The sequence below is a fragment of the Orcinus orca genome, chromosome 3, assembly GCF_937001465.1.
Source record: "Orcinus orca chromosome 3, mOrcOrc1.1, whole genome shotgun sequence".
Lineage (NCBI taxonomy): Eukaryota > Metazoa > Chordata > Mammalia > Artiodactyla > Delphinidae > Orcinus > Orcinus orca.
The window spans coordinates 168,856,960-168,883,847 of record NC_064561.1 but is presented as its reverse complement, the minus strand read 5'-3'; the positions used below and the strand labels follow the sequence as shown (position 1 = coordinate 168,883,847).

At 35.0% G+C, this 26,888-nt stretch overlaps 1 protein-coding gene across 5 annotated transcripts in view; it reads right to left on the bottom strand.

Moving 5' to 3' along the window:
- Positions 1 to 26,888, bottom strand: part of CDH18 (cadherin 18) — a 1,015,987-nt gene that overhangs the window by 76,334 nt on the left and 912,765 nt on the right. For all 5 annotated transcript variants that reach the window (XM_049707304.1, XM_049707305.1, XM_004276373.3 and 2 more), the window contains one exon: positions 10,936 to 11,072. In XM_049707304.1, coding sequence (XP_049563261.1) covers positions 10,936 to 11,072 — 137 coding nt within the window. The remainder of the gene's footprint in view (positions 1 to 10,935; positions 11,073 to 26,888) is intronic.

The window sequence follows — 26,888 nt, the reverse complement described above, 5'->3', positions numbered from 1 at the left end:
AAACAAGACCTATATATATGCTGTCTACAAGAGACCCACTTCAGACCTAGAAACACATACAGACTGAAAGTGAGGGGATGGAAAAATATATTCCATGAAAATGGAAATCAAAAGAAAGCTGGAGTCGCAATACTCATATCAGATAAAATAGACTTTAAAATAAAGAATGTTCCAAGAGACAAGGAAGGACACTACATAATGATCAAGGGATCAATCCAAGAAGGTATAACAATTATAAATATATATGCACCCAACGTAGGAGCACCTCAATACATAAGCCAAATGCTAACAGCAATTAAAGAGGAAATTGACAGTAACACAATAATAATGGGGGACTATAACACCTCACTTACACCAAGAGACACATCACGCAAACAGAAAATTAATAAGGAAACACAAGCTTTAATTGACACAACAGACCAGATAGATTTAATTGATATTTATAGGACATTCCATCCAAATACAGCAGATTCCACTTTCTTCTCAAGTGCGCATGGAACATTCTCCAGGATAGATCACATCTTGGGTCACAAATCAAGCCTCAGTAAATTTAAGAAAATTGAAATCATATCAAGCATCTTTTCTGGCCACAAAGATTAGAAATCAATAACAGGGGAAAAAAACCGTAAAAAACACAAACACATGGAGGCTAAACAATACATTACTAAATAACCGAGAGATCACTGTAGAAAGCAAAGAGGAAATCAAAAAATACCTAGAGACAAATGACAATGAAAACACTATGATCCAAAACCTATGGGATGCAGCAAAAGCAGTTCTAACAGGGAAGTTTATAGCAATACAAGCCTACCTCAAGAAACAAGAAAAATCTCAAATAAACCATCTAACCTTATACATAAAGGAGCTAGAGAAAGAACAAACAAAACCCAAAGTTAGCAGAAGGAAACAAATCATAAAGATCAGAGCAGAAATAAATGAAATAGAAACAAATAAAACAATAGCAAAGATGAATAAAACAAAAAGCTGGTTCTTTGAGAAGATAAACAAAATTGATAAACCATTAGCCAGATTCATCAAAAACAAGAGGGAGAGGACACATATCAATAAAATTAGAAATGAAAAAGAAGTTACAACAGACACCACAGAAATACAAAGCATCCTAAGAGGCTACTACATGCAACTATATACCAATAAAATGGACAATCTGGAAGAAATGGATAAATTCTTAGAAATGCAGAACCTTCCAAGACTGAACCAGGAAGAAATAGAAAATATGAACAGACCAATCACAAGTAATAAAATTGAAACTGTGATTAAAAATCTTCCAAAAAACAAAAGTCCAGGACCAGATGGCTTCACAGGTGAATTCTATCAAACATTTAGAGAAGAGCTAACACCCATTCTTCTCAAACTCTTCTAAAAAATTTCAGAGGAAGGAACAGTCCCAAACTCATTCTATGAGGCCACCATCACCCTGATACCAAAACCAGACAAAGATACTCCAAAAAAAAGAAAATTACAGACCAATATCACTGATGAATATAGATGCAAAAATCCTCAACGAAATACTAGCAAACAGAATCCAACAACACATTAAAAGGATCATACACCATGATCAAGTGGGATTTATCCCAGGGATGCAAAGATTCTTCAATATATGCAAATCAATCAATGTGATACACCATATTAACAAATTTAATAATAAAAATCATATGATCATCTCAGTAGATGCAGAAAAAAGCTTTTGACAAAATTCAACACCCATTTATGACAAAAACTCTCCAGAAAGTGGGCATAGAGGGAACCTACCTCAACATAATAAAGGCAATATATGACAAACCCACAGCAAACATCATTCTCAATGGTGAAAAACTGAAAGCATTTCCTCTAAGATCAGGAACAAGACAAGGATGTCCACTCTCACCACTATTATCCAACATAGTTTTGGAAGTCCTAGCCATGGCAATCAGAGAAGAGAAAGTAAAAGGAATACAAATTGGAAAAGAAGAGGTAAAACTGTCACTGTTTGCAGATGACATGATACTATACATACAGAATCCTAAAAATGCCACCAGAAAACTACTAGAGCTAATCAATGAATTTGGTATAGTTGCAGGATATAAAATTAATACACCAAAATCTCTGGCATTCCTATACACTAATGATGAAAAATCTGAAAGGGAAATTAAGGAAACACTCCCATTTACCATTACAACAAAAAGAATAAAATACCTAGGAATAAAACTATCTATGTAGACAAAAGACCAGTATACAGAAAACTCTAAGACACTGATGAAAGAAATTAAAGATGATACAAACAGATGGACAGATATACCATGGTCTTGGATTGGAAGAATCAATATTGTGAAAATGACTATACTACCCAAAGCAATCTACAAATTCAATGCAATCCCTATCAAATTACCAATGGCAGTTTTTACAGAACTAGAAGAAAAAATCTTAAAATTTGTATGGAGACACAAAAGACCCCGAATAGCCAAAGCAGTCTTGAGGGAAAAAAAAAATGGAGCTGGAGGAATCAGACTCCCTGACTTCAGACTATACTACAAAACTACAGTAATCAAGACTCTATGGTACTGGCACAAAAACAGAAATATAGATCAATGGAACAGGATAGAGAGTCCAGAGATAAACCCATGCACAAATGGTCAACTAATCTATCACAAAGGAGGCAAGGATATACAATGGAGAAAAGGCAGTCTCTTCAATAAGTGGTGTTGGGAAAACTGGACAGCTACATGTAAAGGAATGAAATTAGAACACTGCCTAACACCATACGCAAAAATAAACTCGAAATGGATTAGAGACCTAAATATAAGACCAGACACTTTAAAACTCTTAGAGGAAAACACAGGAAAAGCACTCTTTGACATAAATCACAGCAAGATCTTTTTTGATCCACCTCCTAGAGTAATGGAAATAAAACCAAAAATAAACAAATGAGACCTAATGAAATTTAAAAGCTTTTGCAAAGCAAAGGAAACTACAAACAAGATGAAAAGACAGCCCTCAGAATGGGAGAAAATATTTGCAAACGAATCAACAGAAAAAGGATTAATCTCCAAATCATACAAGCAACTCATGCAGCTCAATATCAAGACAATAACCCAATCCAAAAATAGGCCAAAGACCTATATAGACATTTCTACAAAGAAGACATACAGATGGCCAAGAGGCACATGAAAATATGCTCAACATCACTAATTATTAGAGAAATGCAAATCAAAACTACAATGAGGTATCACCTCACACCAGTTAGAACGGGCATCAACAGAAAATCTACAAACAACAAATGCTGGAGAGGTTGTGGAGAAAAGAGAACCCTCTTGCACTGTTGGTGGGAATGTAAATTGATACAACCACTATGGAGAACAGTATGGAGGTCCCTTAATAAACTAAAAATAGAATTATCATATGACCCAGCAATCCCACTACTGGGCATATACCCAGAGAAAACCATAATTCAAAAAGACACATGCACCCCAGTGTTCATTACAGCACTATTTACAATAGCCAGATCACAGAAGCAAACTAAATGCCCATTGATAGACAAATGGATAAAGAAGATGTGGTACATATATACAATGGAATATTACTCAGTCATAAAAAGTAATGAAATTGGGTCATTTGCAGAGACGTGGATGGATCTAGAGACTGTCATACAGAGCAAAGTAAGTCAGAAAGAGAAAAACAGATATCGTATATTAACGCATATATGTGGAACCTAGAAAAATGGTACAGATGAACCGGTTTGCAGGGCAGAAATTGAGACACAGATGTGGAGAACAAACATATGGACACCAAGGGGGGAAAGTGGCACGGGGGGTGGGGGGAGTGGTGATGGGATGAATTGGGAGACTGGGATTGACATATATACACTAATATGTATAAAGTGGATAACTAATAAGAACCTGCTGTATAAAAATATATTAAATTTAAGAATTTAAAAAAAAAGAAAACATCACCACAGTAATTATCCATAATGCAATTATTTGCTTAACTTATCTTTTGCATTAGACTCTTAAATTCTTCAAAGACAAAATAATACCCTCAATATCATTAGTGCCTAAAATACTACACCACCTAGCAAGTATCATTTATTAATATATTCTGAGTGAGTTAGTTAAGGTATACTTTAGGACCAAGATGATAAAGTATACCATACCAAAGTACTGGTATGGTAGCCAAGGAAGTAGAACATTCCAAGAGGAGACAGGATGATTAATACAGTCAAAAAACACAAATAAATCAGGGGAGATAAGAAATGAAAAGTACTCATTGGTTTAGCTATTGGGAAGTGATGAACACATTGGCAGTTTCTGAAAATCACTTAGAATGAAACTATACATTATCCTGAGCTGAGACATTAACATGGAAATTGAGGGAGATGAGAGCTAGTCACTTGAAAAATATATTAAGAACTACTTATTGAGTGCCTACTAGTGCTATTATTTTACTTAGGAGTCATATAAAAGGAAAAGTAAGTGATGACATATAAGTTTGAAAGAATATTTATTATCCTATAAAAAAAATAATACCCCCAAATTTTACAGATATTTTAGGATTATGGTAGGTAGAATTCTAAAGGTGCCAGCACATGATTTCTGTCCCTTGGTTATTCAACTAAACACTAATCTGGATACTGTTGTGAAGGAATTTTGCAGGTATAATTAAAGTCCCAAGTCAGGTGACCTTAAAACACAAAGATTATTTGGGTGGGCCTGACCCAATTGGGTGAAAACCACTGAAAGCAGAGACTTTCTCCAGATGGTAGCAGAAGAGAAAATTAAATAGATTCAAGCATAAGAAGGATTTGACACACTGTTGCTTGTTTGAAGAAGGTAAAGGAATGCAGGCAGCTTCTAAGAGGAGGGAACTGCCTCAGCTAACAACCAGAAAAAGAATGGAGCCCTCACACCTACATCCTCAAGAAAGTGGATTCTGCCAACAAGGAAAATGAGTGTGAAATCAGATTCTTCCCTGAAACCTTCAGATAAGAGCCCAGCCCAGCTGACACATGATTTCAGTCTTTCCAGATTTAAAGCAGAGAACTCAGTTGAACACTCCTGGACTTCTGACCTAAAGAAATCATATGATTATTTGTTACACATTAATAGAAAAGTAATAGAAGTTACCAAATAGCTCCATTATGGATTACATTGTTACATGTAACATAAATGTTCCACAGGTATTTTTTGAGAAAGTACCCTTCCACCAGAACTGTGATATGTGATAATAAGACATCACTTTCTATTTCCCTGACCAGACACATATTGAATTTATCTGGTTATTAGTGTATTCTTTAAAATTGTGAAAATAATCTTATGTCTCAGAATGAATTTTTAAAATAATAGAATAAACCTCAATCAGTTAAAATACCTGACCAGTACTTGGGTTCAATGGACAACAGCTGCCACAGAGGGTCATATTAGAATAAGCACAGATCTAGGAACCAAAATATTTAGATTCATATTTTGTGTGAGTCTCACTTTCCTTTCTCTTATAAAATGAGAAAATATGTGTCTTCTCTATTTCACAAAAAAATTTGTTAGGATGACATGGCTGTAAAACACACCATACAAGTGCAAATAGCTGCTAGTTATGTTTAGCTGCAGTAGTAAAAGATATCACAGACCAGACCCATGTTTCCTGCCTTTCCTGCATGACTGGGCAGTTGAATAATCACTTTGACCTAGAACCACAGGATGAAAAAAGGCAGAGCCAAACATCATATAATTAACAGCTGCATTGCATCTGAGCCCCACCTGAATGCTCAAAGGATGCCCACTTCAGCTGTGACACCCTCATCTTTCACACTGGTCCTCTAGCAGGAGGCCTGTTCACCTGAAGGAAAGACCAATATTTTGTTTTTGTTTTCTTTTGCACAGAGGTGCTTTGCTCTTATTTTCTCTTAAATCATGGTGCATTGTTTCATCTGCCCAGAGAAGGAACATTTCTCTTCTCTTAACCCCTAGGTAGGCTAAACAAGTATTTTAAAACCTTAACTTCTAATTTTAATTCCGTAGAACAACAGTCTCCTCAAAACTGTTACATTAAGGTTTTAGAAAATCCCATTTCTGCTCTTGAAAGACAATGTCAATAGAATGAGAAGATAAGACACATACTGGGAGAAAATATTTGCAAAAGACACATCTAATAAATTAGTTACACAAAACATGCAAAGGAGTCAAAATTAAACATTAAGAAAACAAATAATCTGATTAAAAAATGGGCCAAAGACCTTAATAGATACTTCACCAAAGAAAACATACACATGGCAAATATGTATATGAAAACATGTTTCACATATATGTCATCAGGAAAGTGCAAATTAAAGCAAGATACTACTACATATCTATGAGTGGCCCAAATCCAGGGAAGACTGACAATACCAAATGCTGGTTAGGATGTGGAACAATGGGAACTCTTATTCATTCATATCTGGTGGCTATGCAAACTGGCACAGCTGTTTCAAAAGACATTTTGTCAATTTCTTATAAAACTAAACATACTCTTGCCATATGATCCAAGGAGTGCACATTTTGTATTTACCAAAGGAGCTGAAAATTTCTGGCCATACAAAAAACCTACACATGGATGTTTATAGCAGCTTTATTTCATCATTGCCAAAACTTGGAAACAACCAAGATGAATTCATCTTCAGACGATGAATGGATAAACTCTGGTACATGCTGACAATGGAATATTATTGAGTACAAAAAAAATGAGCTATCAAGACATAAAAAGACATGGAGGAAACTTCAATCCATATTACTAAGTGAAAGAAGCCAACCTGAAAGGCTACATACTGTATGATTTCAACTACATGACATTCTGGAAAAGGTAAACCTATGGAGTCAATAAAAAGATCAGTGGTTGCCAGGGGTAGGGATGGGGAGACATGAACAGGTACAGCACAGAAGATTTTTAATGCATTCAAATTACTCTGTATGATATTATATTGATTGGTTTATGCCGTTATACATTTATCTAAAGCCATAGAATAAGGAGTTAACCCTAAATTAAACTATAAACATTGGTTGGTTATGATGTGTCAATGTAGGTTCATCAATTGTAACAAATGTATCACTCTGGTGGGGGAATGTTGATAGCAGAGAAAGCTAAGCATGTGCAGGTGCAGAGAATATATGGGAAGTCTCTGTCCATTCCTCTCAAGTTTGCTATGAGCCTAAAACTGCACTAAACAAAATAAAACCTTTAAAAAGATCCTGTAGAAAAAGTATCCAAAATAGAAAATACTTTGATGACATGGCTCATGTTAAAGTAAATGCTTACAAACAATTGTACACGGAAGGGCACCCAACTCTATTTTATAGGCACTTAGGCTAAGCAATCAGTAAGTGAATGTGAGCTTTTCCAGACACAGTCTCCCAATATGGCTATAAAATCTTAACTAGTGCTCGTTCTTTCTACATACCTGTTTATGATTAGGATTAAATTATATTTTAGTAGTGTTCATTGAGGAGTCTCTAAGGCTTCTTTATTACCATCTATAAAATTCAGGATGTTACTCTTTACTGTACTGTTTTACTTAGTAGATGTGTATTAACTCATTTCCCATATGAAATACTAGCAGATAGTAAAAAAAAAAAAAAAAAGGAAAGAAAAGAAAACAAAAAGAACGTAGTAAGTACATATTTAAGACGTTACTTTAGTAAAAATGAACATTTCCTTTAGTAATGATTGCAAATAATTTTCATGATATACTTGAACTCATGTATATTTATAAATTAGCTTCTACTTGATACAAATATTATTTGGGCTGAGGTGAGATTTAGAAGTGATCTAAAGTATGGCTTCTGATCAAAATACCTCTGGAGTTGAACTTGATGTTATTTTAAAATAAGTCCCTATTCTTTCTGACAAGCAAATATCATTCTCCCCAGGTATTCTTCCCTTCCTTCTTCTGTACATGGAACCTGTTCTCAAGAAGAACTACACAATATTTTTGGAAACTTTTCAATGTCTCTATCACATCTACTTCAGTATATCAATCCATTTATTCTTTTATTTTAAAGCTAATTTTAAACGAGCCTTTATCATTTGACAGCTATTTTATTGTATTTGGGTGACTAAGAACATGCAAATCTAGACCTAGTCTGATTATTTTGAAAATGAAAATTAACCAGAATTATAACAAATGAACCCACTCATGTATTCTTTATAACACTCATTTAAAAGTAATTTTTCAGCACAGTATTTCCCTTTGAAAATGCTTATTTTCAAAGGGAAATACTATGCTGAAAAAATATCTAAATGGAAACCACTTGAGTTGATTTTTCAGATGAGAAACATGAAAAATTCAGGTGGAATAGAAAAGACTGGAGTAGGGCTTCCCTGGTGGCACAGTGGTTGAGAATCTGCCTGCCAATGCAGGGGACACGGGTTCGAGCCCTGGTCTGGGAAGACTCCACATGCTGTGGAGCAACTGGGCCCATGAGCCACAGCTACTGAGCCTGCGTATCTGGAGCCTGTGCTCTGCAACAAGAGAGGCCGTGATAGTGAGAGGCCCGCACACCGCGATGAAGAGTGGCCCCCGCTTGTCACAACTAGAGAAAGCCCTCACACAGAAACGAAGACCCAACACAGCCATAAATAAATTAATTAATTAATTTAAAAAAATAGCAGATACCAAGAAATGGGATGAGGGAGATTAAAAAAAAAAAAAAGACTGGAGTAGTTTAATTACTGATTTGTGATAAAGGACATTATAAAAGAGCATAAACCACAATGAGCTATCAGCCCACACCCACTAGAATGGTTATGGTCAGTATGTAATAATAAAAACTGGTAATAATATGGAGTAATAGGAACCCCCATATTGTGTTGTTGTGAATGTAAAATTTAGCCACTTTGGAAAACAGTCTGGCCGTTCATCAAAATTTTAAATATAGTTTCTTTATGACCCCGCAATCCCACTCCTAGGTATATATCCCAAAGAAATGAAAACTCATCCACACAGAAACATTCATATTAATGCTCTTAAGAGCATTCTTCAAATTAGGCAAAAAGTGGAAGCAACCCAAACATCTATCAAGTGATGAATGTATAAATAAAATGTGGTATAACCATATAATGGAATATTTTTTAGCAATAAGAAAGAAGGAAATACTGATACATGCTACAATGTAAATGAACTTTGAAAATATCATGCTAAGTGAAATAAGCCAGTCACAAAGGACCATGTGTTATTGATTATTTTATATGAAATACCAATACAAGGCAAATCTATCACTATAGACTGAATGTTTATGTCTCCCCAAAATTCAGAGTGGACCACTCATGAGTGAGATTAGTACCCTTATAAAAGAGACTCCAGAGAGATTCCTTGCCCTTGCTACCATGTGAGTACACCACTAGGAGACAGCCATCTATGAACCAGGAAGTGGGTTCTCACCAGACCCCAAATCTGTTGGCCCCTAATCTCGGATTTCCAGACTCCAGAACTGTGAGAAAAAAATGTTTGCTGTTTAAAGCACTCAGTTTATGATATTTCGTTATAGCAGCCTAAACAGACTAAGACATCTATAGAAACAAAAACTAGATTAGTCGCTTCTTGGGTTGAGGCATGGGGAAGGGGGAGTAGAGAGTGATGACTAAGGGGGACAGGATTTCTTTCTTTTTTTTTTTTTTTGCGGTACACAGACCTTTCACTGTTGTGGCCTCTCGCGTTGCAGAGCACAGGCTCCGGACACGCAGGCCCAGCAGCCATGGCTCACGGGCTCAGCCGCTCCACGGCATGTGGGATCTTCCCGGACCGGGGCACGAACCTGCGTCCCCTGCATCGGCAGGCAGACTCTCAACAACTGCACCACCAGGGAAACCCAGGGATTTCCTTTTGAAGTATGAACATATTCTAAAATCAATTGTGGTGATTGATGCACAGCTCTGAATTTACTAAAACTTATTAAACTATGCACCTTAAAAAGATGAATGGTATGGTATGTAAACTATTTCTAAATGAAGTTTTAATATTTTAAAAATGTCTTATACCTTCTGAGGGCAAAAGAAAGAGAGAGCATAATTTTATTTTACATAGCTTTATTTTCTAACATGAAGTTTTCCTAAATTTTAACATTTATAGTTCACTCATGAGTATGTTGGAATCTTTTAAAATGTATATGTAAGCTGGGTATACTATACTAAATTTTATTATAGTATATATAATACTAAACTTGGGGCTATTTGTACCTTTCACTTATTTCTCAACATTTAAAGAAAGACTTCATTTTCTTGACAGTAGTCCATTTTCCTAAAGCTTTATTCTAATTTCATTTGAAGACAATTATGTACATCTTTTTGAACTCAGAGATAATTGTTGACATTTATGCTTTTTAAAAAAATCTTAGGTGTTTAGCACAATGCAATGCTCTGGATGAGGATGGAACAATGGCCTTCCTCAGTTGTATACCATGTGCGTCTCTTGAAAAGAAATTAGACCTGCCTGTTGAAATTCCAAGAGCTATTCTTTTGCTATAAAATTTCTAGGTGTTAATTGAAGCTTGAGGAAGGGTGTTATATTGATAAAATTATTCAAGTAAAATGTTAGATTTTCGTTTCTTCTCTTTATATTCCTAAACTGCTCCACCGTATATGAAGTATTCTTCTTCTACTTAAGTAAGACAAAAGCACATGACAAAGCAAGTCTCATAATTAAGAAGAGAATGAAATATTTTGACTCAGTGATGCAGGCTAAGTGTTCTGTGATGCCAATTTTTCACCACTATGTGGGGATTAAAGTAAAGAAAAAGGTATACACTTTATTCACTGCATCTGACAATGAGTAACTGTATCTACTATATTCTGTGCACTCTGCTAGATCATGGCATAAAAAATAGAAATCATGATAGCCCTGCTCCAGAGAAAGTCTCAGCATAAATCTTCATGTATAAGTGACATCTTTCTTATGGTACATAATGTAAAGAAATTTACCATTTTCTGAAGCAGCAACTGTGATGTTGTACCATGGAGTTTCTTCTCTATCAAGAACCTTGGTAGTCTTAATGGTCCCAGTGTTGGCATCAATGTTGAAAAACCTGTCATTTTCAGCATTGTAGTCGATGAAGTATCTAGAGAAAAAAAAATTGGATACTCTTTTACTTGATGCTATAATGAAGAAAAGAAAACTGAACCAAGGGAGGTATTAAATCTACTATACTCAAATATTGAAATATGTATTTTTACTTCCCATATTTGGCCCTTAAGATTTGTCCACCTGTTTTATATTTGCATAGAAATGATATCAATTATTTTTCTGTCAGTCCTTAATTAAGGTTTAATTCAATTACTAATTCAAAAAGTTAAAAATCAAAACACTAAACTCCATGAATAAAATAGTAGGTAGTAGATAGCAAAAACACAGTAATTAATAAGGGAAGGATTAAAAAAAACTGCCTCTGTGAAGACAGTACATTAAGAAAAAATTAAACCTTTAATGAAACTTCTCATTGCTATATGTACAATGTTTTTAGGATAACAGATGTCAAAGATTAATTTATCTTGGAATTTCATCATAGCTGAGGTTTGAAGATAAATACAAAATGAAAAACAAAACATTTTAATTAATGACCATTGTGTCTCCATCACCTAGCAACTTGTTTGGTCAAAGAATGAGAAAATAAACAGGAAGTAGGTTGCATCCTCAGCCACAAATCTTCTTCCCTCACTAGTTCATGTAATTTTGTAGGGCTCTCTTCTATTAGGTTTGGCCTCCAGCTTACTTTGGCAATAGAATGAGTTGAAAGTGATGGTGTTCTGTTCCACATTTGGGTCTAGATTTCATGAGACTTTAAATGTTTCCTCTTATGCTCTGCCACTACCATAAGAAGCACATTCCAGGGTTAGACCACTGGTTCCCAGAAGAAAGATGAGACCTCAAGTCAGAGTTGTCAGCTTCCCATCCTAGAGTAGAGCTACCTAGTAAATGAGCAAATGTAGGAATGAATGTCCTGGAGATTAGCAGACTTGGCAAAGAGAGGCCAGCCTAGTTCAGCTGTTCCTCAGCTAACTCACAGACACATACACCATGGTTATACATGCCTTTTTCCTATACCCTGAGTTTTGGGGTTTTACATTATTCAGCAGTAGTTAATTAACATAAATGTGAATAAATAATATAGTCAACAATCATCATATGTTCTAGAAATGTTCCAAACTATTCCTAAAACAATTTAATGAGTTTTTTTTTCTCCTCAAACCTCTAATACTTCTTCCCTCATCATTAATCTTAGCTTAAGTGACATTTCATCTACACCTGAAGAAAAAAAGATGAACTATTATGTGAAAAGTGCAAGGGGCAGAATATTTGAATAGAGGGAACTAAAGTGTAAAGATACAAATTAAAGAAAAAGCTTGACTTGGTTTAAAAACAGATAGGTGTTTCAGTGTAGCTGGCAGAATGAATGAAGTGGATGGCTAGGGCATAGGACAAGCAAGTCCTATAGCACATGGTAAAGAGTTTTATTTTTTTTTATAAAATCGATGGGAAAACATTTTTAACAAAGAAAATAACGGATCTATTTACATTCTGGAAAAATGACAGTGGCTGCTTTGAATCTTGGATTATAGAATGTTAAAAACAATTCAGAAAAGAAATGATGTCATCATGGACAAAAGTGGAAAAATTAGAAGAAAATGAAGTGTATAAAATAGTGCTATATATTGCCTACAACCTATAAAGCTTTTTGTTGTAGTGGCATTGGTAAAAAGAAGAAATTACAAATGACTCAATTTTTGTGTTGTATCTGTATATTTGATCTAGCATATAATTAATAAGCCCATTCATGGAGCTGGATAAAAAGTTAGGGGAAAGATTCCCATTGGGAGAAAAAAGAGTTTGGGAGAAATCAATGATTTTGACATGTTATATCTTAGATGTCAATTAAATAAACATATGGAATAAAAGGAAGAAAATTAGACATGGGTGTGGAGTTCAAGTGTACTTTCTGAACAGGAAATATAAATTTGAGGTAGATCAGCCTAAATGTAAAATAATGGGAACAATCTCATCTGGGAGAGAATTGTAAGAGAAAAGGAAGGGAAAGATTGAGCAGTACAACATCCAATCTTTTATGTCTAAAGCAGTCCAGCATCTGAATAGGAGAAGGTACCAGCAAAAGGAGAGGAACAGCCCAGGGGAGAAGGAAAACTGGGAGGGAGAGGAGGCATAGAAGTCAAGAAAGGAGTGTTCTAAGTGGACAGCTGAGGTAAAATTTATTAAGTTTAGTGGGGTTAGTAAAGGCTGAATTGGATTTGACAGGATGGACATCATTGGTTAATTTGAAAAGAGTAGTTTCAATAAAATATGAAAGGATGGAAGTTTTACTGTAGTGGATTCTAAAGTATATTGAATGTGAATATAGGAAACCCATGAGTCCTGAGACTTTATCGGATAATAGTACCTGAAGTAAAGATGAGAAAAATGGTGGCTTATGTCATCAGAGAAGTGGGTTCAACAAATTAATTTTTTTCTGATATGAGAAATATTAGTCACTGTCTTTGTTGAAGAATATAATAATTTTGAAAGAGGGAGGAAAAAAAGGGGACTCCCTGGCAATCCAGTGGTTAAGATTCCACACTTCCAATGCGGGGGTGGGGGTTCAATCCCTGGTCAGGGAACTGAGATCCCACATGCCATGTGGTGCAGCCAAAAAAAAAAAAAGGGGGCGGGGAGGGAATATCTATAAAGAGAAAATTCATGAGAAGGCGAACAGACTGTGTTCCAAAGCACAAATATAAGGATTTCCACTGAAAGTAACAGAGACACTTCTTCCATTTCAACATGAGGAAAATCTCAGAAGACAGGTGATTGTGGTGATGGAAATATTACAAACTTCATCATACTTTCTAGAAGAGAGTATAAGCATAACTGAAATACAACCTGTGTCTTGCATAGGCATAAGGTGTTAACAGGGTACCTAGAACATATCACTCAGGTATAAACCTCATAACAACCTGTGGACACACATGCTCAAACATAGCAGAAGATATTAATAGCACCACAGAGATCCAAGTTATAGAGCATGCCAAGAAATCTAGGAGCTCATTTAGTGAAAATAACACCTGACAAAAACAGAAGACATCACTTAAAACTGTGTGACCAAAACAAGGAATTGACTATTTTGTGTACTGGTTGTTCTAATAATAATTATATGTTAATTAAAGAAAATTCAACATGCAAAATCAATTTAAATGAGAAAAGATAGGGGTACAAAGCAAATCTGATTCAAAGAGACACGTGATCCAGACACTACAGAATAGTGGTAAAGAGGTATGCCATTGGGCTTTCCCAAAGCATTAGGCCATGGTGCACTGAAACTGGTTTACTTTCTTTTTTTTCTTTTTTAACATCTTTATTAGAGTATAATTGCTTTACAATGGTGTGTTAGTTTCTGCTTTATAACAAAGAGAATCAGTTATACATATACATATGTCCTCAAATCTCTTCTCTCTTGCGTCTCCCTCCCTCCCACCCTCCCTATCCCACCCTCTAGGTGGTCACAAAGCACCGAGCTGATCTCCCTGTGCTATTCGGCTGCTTCCCACTAGCTATCTGTTTTAAGTTTGGTAGTGTATATATGTCCATGCCACTCTCTCACTTCGTCACAGCTTACCCTTCCCCCTCCCCATATCCTCAAGTCCATTCTCTAGTAGGTCTGTGTCTTTATTCCCGTCTTTCCCCTATGTTCTTCATTACCCTTTTTTGTTTTTTTTTTCTTAAATTCCATATATATGTGTTAGCATATGGTATTTGTTTTTCTCGTTCTGACTTACTTCACTCTGTATGACAGACTCTAGGTCCATCCACCTCACTACAAATAACTCAGTTTCATTTCTTTTTATGGCTGAGTAATATACCACTGTATATGTGCCACATCTTCTTTATCCATTCATCTGATGATGGACACTTAGGTTGCTTCCATCTCCTGGCTATTGTAAATAGAGCTGCAATGAACATTTTGGTACATGACTCTTTTTGAATTATGGTTTTCTCAGGGTATATGCTCAGTAGTGGGATTGGTGGGTCATATGGTAGTTCTATTTGTAGATTTTTAAGGAACTTCCATACTGTTCTCCATAGTGGCTGTATCAATTCACATTCCCATGAGCAGTGCAAGAGTGTTCCCTTTTCTCCACACCCTCTCCAGCATTTATTGTTTCTAGATTTTTTGATCATGGCGATTCTGACTGTTGTTAGATGATATCTCATTGTAGTTTTGATTTACATTACTATAATGATTAATGATGTTGAGCATTCTTACTGTTATAAGTATTGTTATAAGAATTGTTATTGTCTTATTGACAATAACAATGTCAAAACATTGTTATTGAGCTGCATGAGCTGCTTGTAAATTTTGGAGATTAACCCTTTGACAGTTGCTTCATTTGCAAATATTTTCTCCCGTTCTGAGGGTTGTCTTGTGGTCTTTTTCATGGTTTCCTTTGCTGTGCAAAAGCTTTTAAGCTTCATTAGGTCCCATTTGTTTATTTTTGTTTTTATTTCCATTTCTCTAGGAGGTGGGTCAAAAAGGATCTTGCTGTGATTTATATCATAGAGTGTTCTGCCTATGTTTTTCTCCAAGAGTTTGATAGTTTCTGGCCTTATATTTAGGTCTTTAATCCATTTTGAACTTATTTTTGCATATGGTGTTAGGGAGGGTTCTAATCTCATACTTTTACATGTACCTGTCCAGTTTTCCCAGCACCACTTATTGAAGAGGCTGTCTTTTCTCCACTGTATATTCTTGCCTCCTTTATCATCAAAGATAAGGTGACCATATGTGTGTGGGTTTATCTCTGGGCTTTCTATCCTGCTCCATTGATCTATATTTCTGTTTTTGTGCCAGTACCATACTGTCTTGATTACTGTAGGTTTGTAGTATAATCTGAAGTCAGGGAGCCTGCTTCCTCCAGCTCCGTTTTTCATTCTCAAAATTGCTTTGGCTACTCGGGGTCTTTTGTGCTTCCATACAAATTGTGAAATTTTTTGTTCTAGTTCTGTGAAAAATGCCAGTGGTAGTTTGATAGGGATTGCACTGAATCTGTAGATTGCTTTGGGTAGTAGAGTCCTTTTCACAATGTTGATTCTTCCAATCCAAGAACATGGTATATCTCTCCATCTATTTGTATCATCTTTCATTTCTTTCATCAGTGTCTTATAATTTTCTGCATACAGGTCTTTTGTCTCCTTAGGTAGGTTTATTCCTAGATATTTTATTCTTTACGTTGCAGTGGTAAATGGGAGTATTTTCTATTTTTTTTGCAGTACACTGGACTATCACTGTTGTGGCCTCTCCCATTGTGGAGCACAGCCTCCAGACGTGCAGGCTCAGCGGCCATGGCTCACAGGCCCAGCCACTACACGGCATGTGGGATCTTCCTGGACCAGGCTATGAACCTGTGTCCCCTGCATCGGCAGGCAGACTCTAAACCACTGTGCCACCAGGGAAGCCCAATGGGAGTGTTTTCTTAATTTCACTTTCAGATTTTTCATCATTAGTGTATAGGTATGCCAGATATTTCTGTGCATTAATTTTGTATCCTGCTACTTTACCAAATTCATTGATTAGCTCTAATAGTTTTCTGGTAGCATCTTTAGGATTCTCTGTGTATAGTATCATATTGAATTAGAAATAAAAAAGAAGTAACAACTGACACCGCAGAAATACAAAAGATCATGAGAGATTACTACAAGCAACTCTATGCCAATAAAATGGACAACCTGGAAGAAATGGACAAATTCTTAGAAATGCACAACCTGCCAAGACTGAATCAGGAAGAAATAGAAAATATGAACAGACCAATCACAAGAACTGAAATTGAAACGATTATTAAAAATCTTCCGAGAAACAAAAGCCCAGGACCAGATGGCTTCACAGGCGAATTTTATCAAACATTTAGAGAAGAGCTAACACCTATCCTTCTCAAACTCTTCCAAAATATAGCAGAGAGAGGAACACTCCCAAACTCATTCTACGAGGCCATCATCACCCTGATACCAAAACCAGACAAAGATGTCACAAAGAAAACTACAGGCCAATATCACTGATGAACATAGATGCAAAAATCCTCAATAAAATACTAGCAAACAGAATCCAACAGCACATTAAATGGATCATACACCATGATCAAGTGGGGTTTATTCCAGGAATGCAAGGATTCTTCAATATATGCAAATCAATCAACGTGATACACCATATTAACAAATTGAAGGAGAAAAAACATATGATCATCTCAATAGATGCAGAGAAAGCTTCCGACAAAATTCAACACCCATTTATGATAAAAACCCTGCAGAGGGGCTTCCCTGGTGGCGCAGTGGTTGAGAGTCTGCCTGCCGATGCAGGGGACACTGGTTCGTGCCCCAGTCTGGGCGGATCCCACATGCCTCGGAGCGGCTGGGCCCGTGAGCCATGGCCGCTGAGCCTGCACGTCCGGAGCCTGTGCTCCGCAACGGAAGAGGCCACAACAGTGAGAGGCCCAAGTACTGAAAAAAAAGAAAACCTGCAGAAAGTAGGCATAGAGGGAACTTTCTTCAACATAATGAAGGCCATATATGACAAACCCAGAGCCAACATCATCCTCAATGGTGAAAAACTGAAAGAATTTCCACTAAGATCAGGAACAAGACAAGGTTGCCCACTTTCACCACTCTTATTCAACATAGTTTTGGAATTTTTAGCCACAACAATCAGAGAAGAAAAAGAAATAAAAGGAATCCAAATCGGAAAAGAAGTAAAGCTGTCACTGTTTGCAGATGACATGATACTATACATAGAGTGTCCTAAAGATGATCTACTTTCTATGACTTGAGTTTATATCACAAAAAAACCCTCTCATAATATCCTTCCCCTGGGGCCTGACGCCGCTGAAGTCTGAATTGCTAAGGAGATGTGAGAAATCTTGTCACACGCAAGGAATAACATCCTTTAAAATGTAATCAGTTGGTAGTCTGGTTATTATATCATCTAAAGTAACCTGTCTTCCAGACACTTTCCATTTTTGGGTAGTTTAAGAATAATGGTTCTTGTTTTCTAAAGTTGGACCTAAAATTTAAAAAATATTATTCAACTTCAATGTTTCCTGCAGCAACTATCAGCAAAGCTCAGATTACATTGTTATCAATGCAACCCTGTGTAATATAGAAGAACATGCCCCATTTTAGAAATCTGATCACTTCACAGCTGTCAGTCTGGAAGAAACTGGGTTTTCTTCTGTTTATAAGCTAAATTAAGACTTTGAAAATGTACAGCCTCTTTATCAGAACAATCCCCTCTCTCTTAGGCACTTCACACAGAGATTTCTAACATTAAGTGCTAGTACTTGTGGTTAAATACTTTTATAATACATATATTTTTTATTTGAATTTGAAAAATATATAACCTATGTTTAAATGGTAGGTATAATGTAAGGCATGTGTCCTCAGACTCAAGTTATTTATTTCTTAGTTTTCTATGTGACCTAACTCTTGGGAAATCTGCAACATAAGTGCTAGATATTAGGGCAATGCTTTGAGCCAAAAAGTCTTATTCATGGAATTGCAATTGAATTTCGACTCAAGTAGAACTAAATAGTTCTGCTTAAGTACCCTTGGATTTCTGCCTAGCCATAGTAATAAAAACACAGAAAAAGGGAAAACAGAAATGTGAAAGAAACTATTCAAAACTATTTGGGGCGTGGGAGGGGCGGGTGTTATATGTACAATGATTCAATGCAAATTATTTAAAATTAAGAAGTTACATGGGTCCATAAAACTGTTTATCAAAACAAATAGATAAAATATTCTCAGTAGGTAACTTTTCAAAATATTTTTGTAATAAAATACATTTATTTCCTTCACTAACCTTCAAAAAGTAAACACAACATCTTAATACTTCATGAACTTATATATATATATATATTAAGGTTTTATTCAAATGTTAATTTGACATTTTTAGATATATCCAGCAAGTATAAAATAAAGTAACCATTTGCCTAGGTGATATACGGGATTGAAATCAGGATTGATTATGAAGCCTAAGGAATTAGAGTTTTGAGATTTTATTTTTAATATCTTAGATCATAGCTGTCAAAAATGAACCAGCGTAAATTGAGGCTATAGTGTATATAACTGGATAAGATGTTTAAAGATATTCTTCAAATTCTACTTTCCCCCTTAACATAAGACTATATAGAGATGATATTTGAGAATGGGAGGAAACACTTATACACATTTATAAGTTATTTAAAAAAGCAAACTGCTATGAGATAATAAAGGCTAACATTTATGGATCCCTTACAATACACTATATTGTGCTTTAAATGTGTTCTAAACATTAGTTTACTACATACCCAGAACAACTGGATGAGATAGGTACTATTAATAGACACATTTTTTATAGAGGAGAAAACCAATGCACAGGGTGATGGAGAATTTTATTCAACATCAAAGAGCTAGTTAGTGCAAGAGATTAAAAATTAATACAGTCAACTAAGAAATACTGGGAATTCCCTGGTGGTCCAGTGGTTAGGATACCACACTTCCACTGCAGGGGGTGCAGGTTTGATCCCTGGTCAGGGAACTAAGATCCCACATGCTGCAGAGCATGGCCATAAATAAATAAATAAATAAATAAATAAATGCAAGCACATTAAAAAACAAAACAAAACAAACACTTGTCCCTAAAACAAGTTTAAAAAATTAAGAAATATTTATAAGATCTTTTTTAAAGTAGACAATATTTGAAGATTTACCCATTCATTCAAAGGATATTCATTTGAAGGAGTACAAGTACAAGAAAGATATTCATTTGAAGGAGTACAATAAAAAGAAATATTTAAAAGAGAGGAAATAGCAAGAGCTGAGCATTATTTAGACATGATTTACTTAGGGAAACAAGTAGGCAAAAAAGAAAAAGGAAGCGTTTGCAGGGTAATACTGATTGATGCTCAGAGAATTTAAAATTAGAGGTCAGAGTAAATCAGAGTAAAACTCTAAGCAATTAAAGTCTTCAGGGAAAACATGGGTGTGATCAGTCTTGAAGGATAAGTAACAGGAGAGATGTGTGTTAGAGATTATCTAGAAAGTATAAAATTTAGTAATCTCAGATGAGAGAGAGACAGATATCTTAGCTCTGGTTTGTGAAGTGCGGTGGTATTTTTCAGACCACTATTATTTTGGTATTAGACTAGTAAGAGAGGAAGAAAGAGAGAGGTTTCATGTTGAGATTGTAGGTAGGATACAGACAGAAGTTCCCTCCTTCACTCCCACATTAATGCCCCAGTCAACATTACTACCCCTACACAGTGTTACACTAGAGTAGAATAACTTACTTTAAAATAAAATATTCTTTGATATGGAATGAATATTGATTCAATCATATCACCGACTAAACCAATGAGAGAATGCTTGAGAGAGAGATTAGAGGTGGTTGGTGGGGAAAAATTCAACCCACAGTGCACTTCTGCATGGGTTGTTTTTTGAAGATTAATAGACGAAAAGAATGCCAAGGAGGGTTTACCCAAAACAAATTTCCCAATTTTCAGATATCATAGAGGTAATAACCTCTTCAGGCCACTGAAAAACATCTCCTACATTATTTTCCTCAGTGTATAATAAACTGTAGATCCTGGACTTGATTCATTCACTACATAAAGATGAATTCTATGGAAATTTTTTTCTAAAATAGATCCACCATACTGTGAAAATGGCATGGATCAATAGTAAAAGAATAAACACAGTCTTGGAAACCAAGTAAACGTGATGTTCATCACAGATAAAACCACTTCTTAGCCCTATGACCTCTCTGAGCTTTCTTTGTTAGCATAATGGAGATATCACCTACATCATAATTTTATTTTGACAATAAAGTGAGGTAATATATGAAAGTATTTTATGCTTGAGTATCAAGTGATATGCTTCAGTAGATAAATGTTATTTGTCTTAATGTCTCTTAGGATGGTTTTCTCTTCTTTTCCTTTCTTGGAAAACTTGGGTCTATTTTGTTGAGACACTTCAAAAATAGTAAATGCTTTTTTTTTTTTTTCATTTATTTGTTGGTTTGTCTTTTTCTTTCTGGCAAAGTATGTGAACACAGTGGGATCTGAATAAGGGTTACTACTGAATGAACAAGAGTCTCCATACAAATAGCATGAACTGCTGTCCATTTCTAAAAAAAAAGAAATCTGTCAGAAAACTAAATTATTTTTAATTTGCTTCTCCATGCACATGAGTCAACTTTCATTTGGAAAGTTTATGAGAATAAAGTTCTTTTTCTTCCACCTGAATAGCATAGGTGTATGACTTTGCCTCATAAGCAAATGAATAAACTAACCAGGCATTCAACAAATATAAAGAAGAAACTGTTAATACCTAATGTAAAACTAAGTAAGGCATTTCATTGTAGCCTTTACTTCTTTTGTAAATATTTTGGTGGAAATAATCAGGCCAATAAGTCATGATGCTTTACTTATCAAGAGCAGCATATTTTCATATAGAGATTACGATTGTATAGATTCCTAACGTTATCCTTTATACATATTCTTAATATTGTGTTTGAAATTTGTTACAATAACTCAGGAAATAAACTTTTTTTTTTTACAGTGTGTACTTAGTTCGTGTTTTCCTTTCATTGAGAGATATCTAAACATTGCAAAAAGGACAAATAAATGTACACTTTTTGCAGTATTTCATTTAACTTATAGTTCTCAAACTAATTTTAAGTTGTAATACAATTATCATTTTTAACACCCATTTTTTTAGACCTCATGTAGAATCTAAGAAAAAGAGCCACTCCATAGTACATCTAGCTGATGCTTTAGACGAATCTACAGCATATATGACCAAAAGGGTTAGTATGAGGGTGGAAATATCGAGGCAGATTCAAGGGCTACTGTAATACCATGATTACAGCACATTATAACACGACCACCACTATAATCTCACTGCATCCTCCATGAAGTAGGTGTCAAGATAATATCCATTGGGTCGGCCAAAAAGTTCGCTTGGGTTTTTCTGAAGGGAAGCACCCGAACGAACTTTTTGGCCAAACCAATATACTAAATGCTACTTAGGAAATTGTATAATCAATGATCAGTAAGATGTTACCTATGGGGGATTGATAATCTCCTGGCTATAGACCAGAGGAAGTGCAGTTAAGCTTGTGCCAGCTCAGATTTGTCCGCTAGTCCTTTAGAGCCCTCTAATTTGACAATTCCATATTCAAACCCTGACTAATTTCATGCTGGCAGAGAAATGGGTCCTTTTAACACAGGAGATCTTGCAAAGTTGCCACTATAGTTTAAAAACATGGGTTACAATTTTTATTCCTACAACTACTCTCTATTCTGTCATTCAATATATGCACCATTTCATATTTCTAGTAAATATGTTTTAGTGCAATGGGCAAAGTGAAAAGAAAACGCATTACATTGAAATAAAATGAAATTTTTTTGTTAAAATTAGAATTTGTGGGCAAACAAATAGGCAGACAAGTTGTGATCACAAGAATCAGTCAATCTCAGTAATGATTACCTCTATTCAAGTATTTTCTTCAACAGAAGCTACTTTAAACAAATTACCCAGTTCATCATTTGACACTCAATTTCCCTTTGATTATATAGGTATAGATTCAAGATAATTATTAGTCATGTTAAAGTACATTAGAAAAGTTATTTTTCACTTCAATAACAAAACTTCAGGCCTCAGAGACACTTATTATTTTCATTATAGTCTGTCCATTTCACCATAAAAATTAATTTAAAACTTATGTAATGGAAATCTATTTTTGCAGTGATTTACTTTGAGAAACATCAGTTGGCTAAAAGTGTAGACGATGTCTTTCAGTTGTCACACTTTTGATACTTGTACATACAGAATGTGAGTGGTTAAGCAAATATATTTGAGATTTTGCCTCCCAAACAGCTGTTTTTGTAAGTTTTACTGACTATGATCAATAGATGGGATAAAGTTTAATCAATATACACCCTTTGGGATATTACAGCAGTTTGGCCTCATCTTTAATTTAACGAAAAGTCACACATCTTCAGTATAGCTCAGATTCATTAAAAAATTTTAAGATTCCCTTAGCTCACTTTGGGGATGCAATTTATTCCACAAGTCATGCATCCAGAAAATAATCTTTCTAAAAAATTAGAACATAGGGATCATTTGTCACTTGATAGTGTATTGTGCTTAATAAAATGGGCAGCACTCAGAGCACATAGATATTTTGGAAAGCTTTTTAACTTCCTGAACCAAAACCTCGATCCAAAGAAACAAAAGCACCTAAAGAAGTAAAATCTCTACACAAGAAAATATGTTTCTGTCTGTTATTTATGCCTCTAAGTACCTAAGATTTTAAAAATTCCAATAATATTGAGTTCTGGAAATGCTATTGAACCATTTTAAGCTTTTTTAAAAATTTATTTGAAAAATTTACATGAAAGCTATTTGGATATTTTAGTCTCCAGTCAGTAGACTAACAGACGTCACTAAGCCTGGATTTAGGCATTCATTCCAGGGCTAAATGAGTTACACATGCCCACCCAGAAAATAGGTTCTTCTTCTGTTGTCAGGACTCTGATTTGGGGTGGTTACTGTCACATACTAGGCTATTAGGTAAATTTGAGCCCCAAATGGGAAAATGTTCAGGCGTCTTCTGTATCTTTATTGAAGAATGGTAAAAGTGACCACATTCTATTCAATCTCTATGGTTAGTTAGCTGTGTGATTGGAAGCCAGTCACTCAGGCATCTTAGTCTATGATATCTTCATCTCTGTAAGAACAGGATTGTCTCAGTCATCTTTAGGTCCCTTCACATTCTCAAATGCCATAGTCACATGATGTTTAACAGTAAACAGTACTGTTTACAAACAGTAAAGTACTGGTTAATCTAAATGTGCTAACTTTGTTATCTGCAATGTGATAAATGACAAAACACAAGTCAAAGACAGACTTCCGATTTTAAATGGAAGCCTGCTTTCTAGCTGAACTCAGTTTGCATGAAATGTCCTTAATGAATTATCTCCTTTGTATCAGAAAACTATGACAGTTTTGATGAGGGTATATTAAGGCTTTCTATTAAAGGTCCAATTAAGATATTCTTGACTTTCACTAAGCTAAACTTTTATAAATCAATTTGGTCAACAGACTAAAAACTCAGTTTAATATGAATATATTTTGAAACACATTTTCTGAGTATTCTTGTCTTTCTTTTCAGAAGTTTGAATCCTGTATTCAAACTTTCTTAATCAAAAATTTTTACTTTCTTTTTCAAGTTTGCCATATGACCTTGTCATTATTTTGAAATATCTATTTTTTGCTGTTATAACATTCTAAATTAATGAGGTATTCCTAACTGCCATCTCATCATGAGCTATGCGAAAATTTCAGAAATGTGTAAGAAAACAACACATTAATAAGAAGTCTATGAATATATTGGAATCATTTATTCTCTGAGGCTACAATTAAACTCAAAACAGGATGAGTAATGACTTCTAATTCTCTGCAACTATTCTTTTTTTTTAAGATATTTTAGAAAGATTTTTTTTTTAATTTAGCAAATATTTCCAAACCTGATCACAATTTTATTTCTTATGTTAGCATATATATTGGCTATAGTTTCCTAAATAATGTCAAGGTAAGCATTTGAAAAAATTATGCAAGATTTTTAATATTTCTTTCTGATGGCTTTAAAGTTTCTATACAAAGAAAATATTAAAATTTTTACCAATAAATAAATGTATAGATAAATTCAGATTATAAATCAGAGTAGAAAAGAAGCAAAGATGGGAGGGTATACTTACTCATATAAATTCATACTAAGGCTCTTCATCCTACGAGAATTATTAATTGAGGGCTTCAATAATTTCTTTATGTTGCACTAAATCAAGTGGCATAAGTATTTGACTTTACAATATGGAGAAACTCTAAAATAAAGAACAGTTTTCTTTTCGTGAGATGCTAGAGTTAAAAATGGAATTCTCTTCAGCATCTCTTTTTCCCAGAGTATGAAACACATCTGAACATGGGAAACATTCATTTCCTACTTTGTGATATCAGACTTCTGTAAATGCAGTTTATTATTATTATTAGTTGAAATATAAAAGAGGCAGATTTGGGAGCATTAAATAAACAGGGTTTTTGTAGTAAAGCAAAACTGGGTTTAAATTCTGGATCTGCCACTTTATCACTATGTGAATTTGGCCAAATTACCTGTTTGTACCTCAGTTTCTTCATCTATAAAATGGGACTGATATTGCAGACTCATTAGGGTTGTTACAAGGGTTTGAGGCATGCTGTTACAAACCCCTGGCCCACAGATAGCAAGCAGCAAGTGGTCACTGTTTTCAACAGCCACATGATATAGGGTCACATTTTCAGAAAACTCCCCTGCTTCTCGTGTCCATCATAGGACTTCTCGTCTGTCAGTAGCTACTCAGGAAATTCCTGACTTCTATTTCCAGTATGCCAGCAAGTGAGCACAGCCAGTTTAAATCAAGGTTTCTTCACTACTGTTAAATAGCCTGGTTCTGATTTTATTTTAAGAAAATTGATGATGATATTGCTGTAAATTGCATATCCTTGTTTTGAGTTAAAAAAGACAAAAGCTAGACATGATATGCTCTTAGAAATCTGAAGAATCTTACTAATAGTTTAGAAAATGGGAATACAAAAGACAAGTCAGGAAGCTTTTCACAAATACCTGTGAGACTCAAACTCCCTTTCATTATCAGTTCTACTGATTTGGAGTTAATTGCATTTCAGGGCACATAGCAAGGTACATCTCTCAATGTGCACCTCCTTAATTAGTACAAACATTTGGTCCCTGGGAAAGGTGGAAGTATGAGGATTACTTTTGTATTTGTTAATATTTTCTGCTTTATTCACTGTTTGCACCTAGAGGCCCATGTAAATGACACACTTTTGTTAAAATCAAGAACAAATATTATGTAAGTTATGCCTTCAAACACCAGCTATGGAGTCTGATTATTTTAAGGCAGCTTTGGAAGGATTCATTTTAGTTGTCTAACCAAAACAAAGCAGAAAGAATAATGTACATGCTAATGGATTTGTGCTTCTCAATATTTGCATTTAAAGACAATATATCTGTCACCTTTGCATAGCAACAACTGGGCGAATGTGTGTAACATAGCTGGTGTTCAATTAAATGCTCCCAGTGATATAGAGCAATTACCGAAGCAATTAACAATATAATGGAACATTATATATAATTTGTTTTTTGTAGTTTTTTACTAAATGAAACGTATTTTGAAATATTCACATGAATACACATATATGTGAAACATACATGCTGGTATGCATTTCCCAAAAATATATTTTCAAAATTTCTTTCCATGAGTATAATTAGCACCCCCATTTTACCAATGTACTACCCAGTTTGGTGTACTCTGGGTGAGGGTTTTTCAAACACTGATATTCCAGACCAGATAATTCTCTGTTGTGGGGACTCACTTGTGAGTTGTAGGATGTTCAGAACCACCCCTGACCTCTACCTGCAACATTGAAACAAGTTTGTCCCTGACCTCAATTTTTCCTCCTTTGCCCTACCTTTTAGGAACATATATTCCACCCTTTACAGCATTCTGAAATTTCATTATTATTTACTTTGAAATGCAAATCTTCCTATCACTGTTTCTTATTAAACTCACTCATGCAACTCTGATTTATCTTTTCCCCCCACTGACACTGCTGTCACGATAAATTTCCAAGATGTCATTTGGAAAGCCTTTTCCAAGCACAAAGTGCAAAGCCTTTTCATGATCTCTCTAAAGCATCTTTTTACAACCTCATTATTTGCTATTCCCGCACAGGTAACCTAAGCTCCTTGTGTACAAAACAAACTGCAGTTATGTTCTCTCTTCTTCACCTGTCTAATCTTAACCTG